The following is an 11,168-nucleotide window of genomic DNA, read 5'->3' on the forward strand; positions in this document are numbered from 1 at the left end:
ACTAAGTTGCTCATAGAACTACCAACCTTTTCTGGTTCTAACAGAACCACTTAGGACCATGTAGACCCTTTCTGTTTTGTGCTACAATTTTAAGTCGAGAGGGGTGTGTGTGTGTTTGGGGGGGGTTATAGCGCAATTACCATTATTTATTTTTTACTAAAATCATCGTATCTCTGCAACCATAAATTATTTTTTTCCCAAAATTCCAAAACCTACGATCTTCTTATGGTGTCCCTTTACAGAGAGCTGATTTTAAGGTGAATTGAACCTGTTTGGAATTTTAAGGTAAAGTCCCTACAATAATCACGGAATTGGTGTGAAGGAAAAGGCCATTGCAAGATGAATTTATAATTTATCACTCTGTGATAAACTTCCCTGTGTATTTCTGAATCTTGGAGTTGCCTTTTTGTCCACTGAAACAGGTGCGACGTTATATTGCATCTAAAAGCATGATTTCTATATAAAATAAATGGACATGCCATCCTGTTATCTCTCTCAACTAACTCATCGGGGTTTTTCTGTATTTTTAGGCTCTGAAAGAGATTCTCTCACAACATGAGCAAAATGTGCACTGTTCAATTAATACTGTATCTTCAGCTACTATGAACACATCATATCCATCTTCTGTCAAATACTGCCTGGAAACACCATAAACTGTCTCAACAACCTCTCTCTTCTCCTTTCAGTATTTCATCTGAGTGTGCTATAGCCAAAACAGCTGGAGCATCTGTATCTACTGTTGTACAAATAGCAGCTCCTCCTTCTTCAAATACTGCATCAAACACAAACAGCTTTTATGCCCTCTCCTTCAACTACAGCAATCGGGTTCTAATAAAAAAATAAATTGCAGTAACTGATTCTGCAGTGCCAAGTACATTACTGTTTCTGAAATGTGATCAGGAAATTTTACAGGGGCACAGCAGATATATATTGGAGCAAGTGCCCCAGTAAAATGGGTCTGGCGAGCCAATGGACAACTTATAAATTCAAGCGACAGGCTAAACGCAAGCTTGACCTTTACTGTGCGGTGAGCTCTTTGGGATGGCACTTCTGACTTTTGTTTCCAGATCGTAGGAACTGCTCCGCATACCAGACATCACTCAAATCCTTCAATGTGACTCTACCTCACAAATGTACCTTTTTCAAAATCTATGGAGCAGACACCAAACCATCCTGTTGGCTTGAAGTTACCTCTCTTTGTCAGTACAAATCAAATCCATTCATTCCGCAAGTGTCCTGCTGACTTTGGGCTACAATGGATCAAAAATCTGCTTTTTTTTATATCAGCTACACTTGAACAGCCTTGAAGGACACACCCCTTAGGAGGCAGGCTTTGGTTTTAGTTTTGTTGCAGAATTAAAAAAAAAAAAGTTTAAAATGTGCTGCACTTTGCAAAGCAGACGAAGTTGGAAATGCCACAAACTTTCAACTGTGGGTGGTAAAAGAGAGCAACTGGACTTGCTTGAAGATTCTTGAAGACATTTCACCTCTCATCCGAAAGGCTTCTTCAGTTCTGTCTGACTGGTAGGGAGTATCAGGTATTTATCCTCTCATGGATAAAAAGCTCATCTAAGGTGCGTTGAGTCATCCCGTTGGTGTGGGTCACTGGGGGCTGGATGTGAACGGCCTCGAGAGTCGTTAGGGTGATCAATGGATTGCCCGTTAAGGTGATCAATGGAATGCTGATTCTCTCTGTCCTCTTGTGAGTCACTGAAAACAGCTGGGTTTTGGTGTGCATTCAGTTGTCTGGGAAGTGTGCCAAGGACTGCATTGTAGATGGTTGATAAATGATGTCTTAGACCCCCACCTCTGTTCAGTGATGGCCATTCCAGGTTGACAAAAATGGCTTCTTTAACTCCTCGCTCATACCAACGATCGTCTCTGGCTAAAATGCATACGTTGCAATCCTGAAATGAGTGTCCTTTGTTGTTAAGATGAAGGTAGACAGCAGAGTCCTGGCCTGAGGAACTGGCTCTCCTGTGTTGAGCCATACGCCTGTGAAGCGGTTGTTTGGTTTCACCAATATACGAGTCCGTGCATTCCTCACTGCACTGAATTGCATACACCACGTTGTCCTGTTTGTGTCTAGCTATTCTGTCCTTAGGGTGGACCAGTTTCTGCTTCAGGGTGTTACTGGGTCTGAAATGTACTGGAATGTTGTGTTTGTAGAAGATCCTCCTGAGTTTCTCAGATAGACCAGAAATGTAGGTAATGACAATGTTCTTGCGTTTGTTCCTGTTATCCTCCTTGTCCGTTATGTTCCTTTTTCTACTCTTGAAGAAAGACCAGTTGGGATACCCACAGTTCTGAAGTGCTTTCTTGATGTGATTTTGCTCCTTCTCTTTTCCCTCTAGCATTGTAGGGATGTTCTGAGCCCTGTGTTGCAAGGTCCTAATGACCCCCAATTTGTGTTCCAGTGGGTGGTGAGAGTCGAAGAGTAGGTACTGGTCCGTGTGTGTGGGTTTCCGGTAGACCTCGATGCTAAGGCTTCTGTCTTGTCTAATGTGTACATCACAATCCAAGAAGGCGAGATTATTCCCACTGGCGTCCTCCCGAGTGAAACTAATGTTGATATCCACTGCATTGATGTGCTTAGAGAAGGCTTCCACTTCATGGGCTTTGATTTTCACCCAGGTGTCATCCACATATCTGAACCAGTGGCTGGGAGCAACTCCTGAAAAAATGGTCAAAGCTTTATGTTCTACTTCCTCCATGTAAAGATCGGCCACAATAGGGGACACCGGTGAGCCCATGGCGCATCCATGCTTCTGTCTGTAGAAACTTTCATTAAACTGGAAATAAGTGGTAGTCAGGCAGAGGTCAAGCAGGGTGCAAATCTGGTCCGTGGTGAGGTTTGTTCTATCCAGTAAGGTGTTGTCTTGAAGGAGTCGTTGTCTAACAGATTCAACTGCTTCTGTGGTGGGAATGCAGGTGAAAAGAGAAGTGACATCGTAAGAAACCATGGTTTCATCTAAGTCTAGTTTGAGGTCTGCAACTTTAGTAGCAAAATCTTGGGAGTTTTTGATGTGATGTCAAAAACTCTTCAGGTGTTTGGCAATGTTATAGGTGACCGAGTTCCTCAGGCCAGGAATCTGCTGTCTACCTTCATCTTAACAACAAAGGACACTCATTTCAGGATTGAAACGTACGCATTTTAGCCAGAGAGGATCGTTGGTATGAGCGAGGAGTTAAAGAAGCCATTTTTGTCAACCTGGAACGGCCATCACTGAACAGAGGTGGGGGTCTAAGACACCATTTATCAGCCACCTACAATGTAGTCCTTGGCACACTTCCCAGACAACTGAATGCACACCAAAACCCAGCTGTTTTCAGTCACTACGTTTACATGCACATAGAGAGAATCGAATTTCTGCCGTTGCTCGACTGAAATCGAAGTTCAAAATGCCATGTATACACCTTAATTCGGCTGAAATTGAACCGAACTTGATTTCTCGGAATCGAGCTACACGACCTAGTTTATGCAATTTCTGCCGAGCTACTTTGTGCATGTATACCCTATCGAGCTAGTTGTCGAGCTACTTCCGGAAGTGACGAGTGACGAGACCACAAGCGGGAAACACAACAGCCTCGGTCGGCATGACAACAGTAGTAGCGAGCAGCAGAAGAGGTCAGGAGGAACAAACGAAGAAGAGAAAATGGCGATGTAGAGCTCTCTGAAGTGTGGGTGGAGCACAGAGGACGGCAGGACAAAGCTTCTGGTACTAATAGGCTTTTTATTGTCAGACTTTTCAGTTTAACAGCCTACTTTTATTCTTGAGAGAAAAACACACACACACACACACACACACACACACACGCGCGCGCTGTGTTCTAGTCCCGGGATGAGCTCTCCCCTCTGCTCTCCCTCTGCCTCCTTAAATAGGGCGCGGTTACTGGGAAGACACACAAACACAGGTTAATTACCATCAGGTGTAGTGATTCTGCCACTCACCTTCCCTGGCTCCGCCCTCCTGTCACAGACCGGCACTTGACCACACCCCCACTGCCACAGGCAAGCAGAAACGTGCACTTCTGGAGCAATGAGGAGACAGAGTTCATGCTCATTCAGCTTAAGGAGTTGAATATATTAAAATTCATGGACGGGAGAAAAACGCGCAATGGAGAACACGGAACTGATAACTTTGTTTACACTCTTGAATAGCTCTTCTTCATGACGACAACCGGAAGTGTACCAACACGATGGGGCGTGTTGCGCCACCTGTGGCTCGGGTGCACAATGCACCTCACACAATAGCCCAATTTCAGTTGTGTGCATGTACGATTGGATTTCTCTGGCACCCTGCTGGGACCTTCAGCTCGATTACCGACAGCAGCTCGATTTGGATGTGCATGTAAACGTAGTCAGTGACTCACAAGAGGACAGAGAGAATCAGCATTCCATTGATCACCTTAACGGGCAATCCATTGATCACCCAAACAACTCTCGAGGCCGTTCACATCCAGCCCCCAGTGACCCACACCAACAGGATGACTCAACGCACCTTAGATGAGCTTTTCATCCATGAGAGGATAAATACCTGATACTCCCTACCAGTCAGACAGAACTGAAGAAGCCTTTCGGATGAGAGGTGAAACGTCTTCAAGAATCTTCAAGCAAGTCCAGTTGCTCTCTTTTACCACCCACAGTTTACCATGACTTGGATGACTGAGAATCTTCACAGACACGAACTTTCAAGCGTTTCGCATATGACGTCACTTCTTTGAATGAACAGTAACTTACCAGGAACGCGTTCGTGTAATGGCGGACTCAAAGAGCCAAACTTTACCAACTAAACAGAACATGTTCCTGGTCTCGTATTAAAATGCAATTTAGACAGTAAACTATTTAACATGTCTAGTTTTATAAGGTATAATTTCCAGGGGTAATGTAATTTTTGTAAGACAAGCACTTTAATGGAAACAAAGGGTTTGGGACATGACAGCGTGCTTGACCAAAAGGGCCCTGTAGTGGAGAAAATCTGCAAACAAAAGCTCTACAGAGATTTGAATTCAGATCACTGGAGTCAAAGTCCACAGTGCTAACCATTACACCATGAAACAAAGGGCAAATTGTTTTCACCACCAAATTACTGACATATACTGACAGTGACCTGGCAAAAAAAAAAAAAAATTAAACAGACCCTTGGTCAAAGGCTTAAATGAACACACACTACAGTCCTCATTGCCAAAACCCAGGATCGAACCAGGGACCTTTAAATCTTCAGTCTAACACTCTCCCTACTGAGCTATTTCAGCAAGAGCACGCCACCATCTGAGCAGTCGCGGCCCCGATATAAACATTAGTAGTTGCTAAATCCAATCGGTAAGGTCACATGGTGTTCCTTTTTAACCAAAATCTAATGAAATATAAAGTGATTAAAATAATAGATAGTATCATCTGGAAGTATTACATATGTAATGTGCTAATTGATTAATGAAACTCTTTTACGTTGTTGGCAATTTGTTTTATTCCAAGCGTGTTTTTAATTAAATGAACAAAAGTTCACATGAAAGAATGAGCAAATAATAAGCTAAATAATGAGGTAAATGTGTTCTCTGTGCTCGCTCATTTCACTGTTACCCCCAATCATGCAGTCTTAATTATTCCACTGTTATCCACAGTGCCAAGGGGGTAATGATCTCCCTTATAAGTGCACAGAGAGAGAGAGAGCGAGAGGTTTTGATAGCCGGATCCACTCTGTGGGTCATAGAAGTGTTCCTGTAATATTAAAAACAATAAATTGTAGCGTAAGTTCAGAACATATTACTACTACAAAAATTGACATGCAAGCTTTTCATTTACAAACTTACATATCCATTGTCTCAGTCTGGCTCTCTGAGGCGGGAAATAGAGAGATGATGCCCAAAGCATTACTTCGCAGAGAGACAGGTGGGCTCCTCCTGAAAAATAAACATGACATTACTACTCCATTTCCTTCAGTTTAAAAGATACAAATTTTTACTATTGTTATGTTTTCATTTTATCATATTCATCCAAGGGCGGCACGGTGGTGTAGTGGTTAGCGCTGTCGCCTCACAGCAAGAAGGTCCGGGTTCGAGCCCCGTGGCCGGCGAGGGCCTTTCTGTGCGGAGTTTGCATGTTCTCCCCGTGTCCGCGTGGGTTTCCTCCGGGTGCTCCAGTTTCCCCCACAGTCCAAAGACATGCAGGTTAGGTTAACTGGTGACTCTAAATTGAGCGTAGGTGTGAATGTTTGTCTGTGTCTATGTGTCAGCCCTGTGATGACCTGGCGACTTGTCCAGGGTGAACCCCGCCTTTCGCCCGTAGTCAGCTGGGATAGGCTCCAGCTCGCCTGCGACCCTGTAGAACAGGATAAAGCGGCTACAGATAATGAGATGAGATCTTCATCCAAAATAATCTGTCCACCCGGTTTAGCCTGGAGAGCATCTCTCACCATCTGAAAGATAAAGAATCAGAAAGTTAGCAATTATCCATCATCATCATTACGTCCAACAACAAAACCACAGTTTAACTGCACAATATCTTTGTGTCTGATATTTGATAACTAATATCATTTGTTCCAAAAGCCGCATGCCTCTTTTGCCGATTCTCGTTCAGCATGGGTTCTCTTCCCTCCGTTTGTCTGAACAATCACTGTTGCATCTGATGAATCAGAGGATACTGGCAAGGAGTCTCCTGACACTGACACAGATGAGTTGTCTGACATGGTTGACTCCAACGAAGTATACGATAGATCATGTTGAAGCACAACCATAAACAGTTAAAAAAAATGTATACACAAAATGAAAAAATAAGTAGTTCTCCACAATATTCATTATTGATGATCCACTCCCTCCCTAACAAGGCTGAGTCTCACCTGTTGACTTTTCAGTCGTCACCCTAACAGTAAGGTTCCCCGCTTGCAAAAGCTCCTCAAACACATCTGCATCGACTTCTGTCCCTGATTCATCTGTCAAGTGCAGCTCAGTCTCAAGTGGAAGATCTAGCTTTTGAATGACTGATAAAAATATGAGATTTAGAGCAATGAAAAATGACAATAAGAGCATTACCAGAAATTTGCTAAGCTTGTTTTTCAACATTTTAGGTCAACTTCTAAAAGTATTTTTTGATTTCTTCCCAGGGCATTACCATTAGCTATCATAAACACAACTCCACAGTATAAGACATGTAAATATCACATAAATTCAACAGGTATTATAGCAAGTAGTCAATTAACACAAACATTCTGGGCTGCATGAAAAATGATGCCAACCTTTCTGAAGAAATGTGTTGAAGTCATCATAGCCATCTTCAGTCTCAGCCACTTTGACATCCTTCTGCGTTTCTCCAAATCTCACCTTCACCAACATGATTAACTATGAAGAAAAAAAGAAGAGAATACATCCACACTGTGCCATAATTTACAGTATGTTCACCATGGATGTGTAGAGACAGGAGAATTTTTGCCTGGCTTTAATCGCCTGAGTTCGACCGTCGGAGTATTTGTTTTGATTTTTAGCGTTACTCACGAGTAAAGGCATAAACATGATAGCGACGTTATTGTTTATATGCATAGATAGCTACACACTGTGTAACTTGTTAAGTTCAATAAACTCATTTCGTATTTCAGACGTTTATTATTATGGCAGCAGCTGAGGGGGGGTGTGACTCCGGTGTTAGCTCCGGCTAATGTTAGATTGAGAAGCTAAAGTTAAGATAAAAGTTGTTTTTTTTAATCCCGACAAAGTTTTTTTAAAAATAAACTCCCGCCCGTAAAAAGCTCCGGATTTAGAGCAGGACTTGGTGTGGCGGCCTAGTGTGCGTGTGTATTCCTCCAGCAGCAACATGCCACCCGGCTCTCAGTAGCTGCCCCTTGGCAAGCAGGAGCTCAACCCCCCCGGTCCAGCCCCGGCTCTCTACTCCATAGCTTGACACTCAGCTGCCGTGACATTTTGCCATGTAAAGCCAACAACGTCGTTCATCAAGACTAGACAATAGCTATTTTTTTCCCAATTGATTTTTCCAACAGAGAATGTTCGCTAACACGATGCCTGGTGCGTGTGCTACATCACTTTAGCTAGCTTAAACCCCTCACAAAAAATGTGCAGTTGTACATATATACCGCGTTATCCAAACGTGTATACTTACATCAAGCAAACTACGTATATTCATCGACACTCTTGTGCAAAAGGAACATTAATGTACCCATCAAAAAACAGCATATAACAGTCATGCTAACCTTAACACGGGACTTGCCTAGTCACAATGTCAGCAGCAGCCGGGACTCCCTGCTACTTATTTTCGGCACATATAAAATGCTACTGCATAGAAAGTATTATTAAATAGACATAATACCTTTGATTTACTTACACAAAAACACTCTGTACAATCGAAGGAAGTGAAGAGAAAGCTGTTGTCCGCTGTCCCCGCTCGGAGTCGTCCCGCTCTTTTGGCAAACACGTCACAGATACGTTGGAATGCTGGGAGCGACTCTGTTAAGTGTTTATTTTAAAATCAACACTTAACAGAGTTGCTTAGATTGAACTCCCAGGATTAACACCAACTCTTTTGAACAACTAACTCTCACGTAGTTGAATTAGACTAAACAAGTGTTGAACTGACACTGTATTTTTAACGAACAACACCAACACTGGAAATCTAACACTTTTGATTTTGTTGTGTAACTACCACAAGCCCTCCAAACTGCCCTTCCTGGCCTGCTCGTTGATCTCTGGAACCATGCCTGAGTTTCCATTGGTCGTTTGTTTATTTTCAAGTGAGCGATTGGCCAGAAGCAGATGTTATTCTGGGAGAGTGTATTCTGACTCCCATTTGCTTGAATATCAGTTGGTGAGCTTCAAGGGTTTTGCCCCTAAAACAACCCAATCTCCTCACATGGAGTCCCTGGCATGCTTCTCACACTTTTGGGGCATGCCTCAGGAAGCACTTGTTGCTTCATTGTTCAATGAGCGCAGTTGGCTGGAAGGTGGTGAAAAGTGCCTTTTCAGGACAGCAGCTTGCTTTTCACCAGCAGCTTTAAGAATACAAGCAGGTAAGCATCATATTTTCAGTTTGTAAAAGCTGCTTTGCACTTGAGCGAGAGTTAGAATTTCATAGTGGATGGTGGGAATATGACAAGCCTGTTGAAAAATGTGAGTTGGAGATACTGAGGTCAGTCAGCAATTCAAGACATAAAGCCAAGCAAACTGAAAGGAATCTGTGATAGCTCACCTTCGGAGCTCATCAGAGGAGCATATCAGCAGAAAAGTAGTGTGCAGTTAGTTGATTTGGTCGTTGTTGCAAACAGAGCCAAGGTTGTGGGTTTAATCCAAATACTGGCTGTTTTCACAGATGTGCTGCTTTGAATGTGGCGAAAGAAATTTGATCTTGACTTGGCTGAAAGTGCAGATGATTCAGATGGTTTGCAAGATGACAAAGTTTTCCTCTCTAAAATGCGAGCAAGGTGGCAGCTGCTGTTTTGGAGAATGTGGGCATTGATCCCACTACCTCTTACATGCTAAGCAAGTGCTCTACCACCTGAGCTAAGTCCCTTACTGTAGCTTAGGGTTTGTCCAACTAACTATGGCAAGCCCCGCCCAAACTGCCCTTCCTGGCCTGCTCGTTGCTCTCTGGAACCATGCCTGAGTTTCCATTGGTTCGTGCAAGACGTGCACACTTCTAAACAATATTTTCATCTTTTACAAACAAACTATAACTCTAGAAAACTCTTTAATGGTCTTTCTAGTTTCATAACACAATTTCTTAATATTAGTATGCTGATAATGCTGATGCTGAGTGTTTTAAATATTTCCTCAACTTCACTTTTTTTTTTTAACAAAACCTCGATCATCTTTTCACAGTTAAAGCTCGAATCCCCGGAGCTCCATGCACTGCATTCGGGCGAGGAGTCCGTTCCCGGGAGGTTCGAATCCCACTGGGGTTTTAGCCCGGGGTTTCGTACAGGGCAGCGGATTCATTGGATTATATTTAGTTTTCAATATGATATTATTTTTCCAATATGTTGTTTTTTTGTATTCTTGTCTCAGCAATGGCGAATTTGTAAATAAAATCAGTGCCCTGACTCTACTCATCAGGCCAGAGCTATTCTCTTTCTGTGTCTGTTTTGTACAACATAAGGAAACAGTATAGTAACTCTAACGGTAAAGAAATAAAACAAGAGTCTGGCTATGATATAAGAAAATTCTACAACCCAGAAACAGATGGGCTTTTAGTCAGTGCCTCAATCTATATATTACAGATTTTACAGAATGTTAATGAGTTCAGCTTATTTTTGCAGGCTTTGCTCTGGTAGAGCTGCACATTTTTGGTGGTCAAATGTTAGAAATATCGAGCTTTTTGCATGGAAACCACACACACACACACACACACGCCCAAAGCGATGTCTCTCTTCAAAAGGATCCAGCTGTTGGGGGCGGAGTCTAGCTGTGTTTCCCTTTCTGGATTTTAATATTTGGAAGTGGTTTATTTAAAGCCAGTGACAGCAGTAAGTTATTGTTTTTCGGCCTTTTGTTTAAGATCAAGTGTCGTGTTTGTTTTTAATCACTTTAATATCTAATATGTTCTTTAAATGAGAATATTATGTTAAACAGATTTTTAGACCAGGGAGTTGGGGTTTACAATTTCTGCTCCACCCATCAACCTGGTATTATAGTATCTCCAGGAATAGTGCCTTGTTCTAAATACAAAGAAACAGCTTTCTTATTTGATGTATTTTTTAAATAAAGATGATAAATGAGTTTTCTAAAGTAATGAGTGGGAATAGCGCTTTTTGTATTCTATCTGTTTACATGGCATTGTAGTAGATATAGGAATTGTCTTGTTAAAAAATCAAGTAAAGAAAAAAGTTCTTTCTTTCTTTGCTGGGCCTTTCTTTTCCCCATTTCCTGGTTTTCTCCATGTTCAACAAGCTACTGGACTGTTTATGCTGACAACCCAGTCCTCGCAGATGGCGTCACAGATGGCGTCTGCAAAGACCCCCCTCTTCGCAGACGCTCTGCGCGCACCCCCCAAAAATTGTGACCACCGCAGAAGCCTCGCAGACAGCCTCGCAGACAAGAGGGCTCTGATTGGTCCACTCTACATCCGCTGTACACGCACTTCCGCTTCCCTACTTTCCTGGTTTGGTTTGTTTTCACGACCGCCATTTTTAAAAACACGAGCGAAGATGGAGCAGCACGAAGAGCGGTTG

The 11,168-nt window shown here is 42.6% G+C and overlaps 1 protein-coding gene and 2 non-coding genes across 3 annotated transcripts in view; 1 reads left to right on the forward strand and 2 right to left on the reverse strand.

The window, feature by feature from the left end:
* Positions 1–7,506, reverse strand: part of LOC132891405 (rap guanine nucleotide exchange factor 2-like) — a 57,502-nt gene extending 49,996 nt beyond the window's left edge. The window contains exons 1-3 of the mRNA XM_060928914.1: positions 7,489–7,506; positions 7,233–7,335; positions 6,837–6,977 (exon numbers count right to left, since the gene is read on the reverse strand). Coding sequence (XP_060784897.1) covers positions 6,837–6,977; positions 7,233–7,335; positions 7,489–7,506 — 262 coding nt within the window. The remainder of the gene's footprint in view (positions 1–6,836; positions 6,978–7,232; positions 7,336–7,488) is intronic.
* Positions 5,184–5,256, reverse strand: trnaf-gaa (transfer RNA phenylalanine (anticodon GAA)). The gene has a single exon. It is a non-coding gene; the product is annotated as a tRNA-Phe (tRNA).
* A 2,964-nt stretch (positions 7,507–10,470) lies between the features above and the next one.
* LOC132892238 (U2 spliceosomal RNA) lies at positions 10,471–10,656 on the forward strand. The gene has a single exon (XR_009655421.1). It is a non-coding gene; the product is annotated as a U2 spliceosomal RNA (small nuclear RNA).
* Positions 10,657–11,168: the final 512 nt, after the last annotated feature.

Source organism: Neoarius graeffei, chromosome 9 (assembly GCF_027579695.1).
Source record: "Neoarius graeffei isolate fNeoGra1 chromosome 9, fNeoGra1.pri, whole genome shotgun sequence".
Classification (NCBI taxonomy): Eukaryota; Metazoa; Chordata; class Actinopteri; order Siluriformes; family Ariidae; genus Neoarius; species Neoarius graeffei.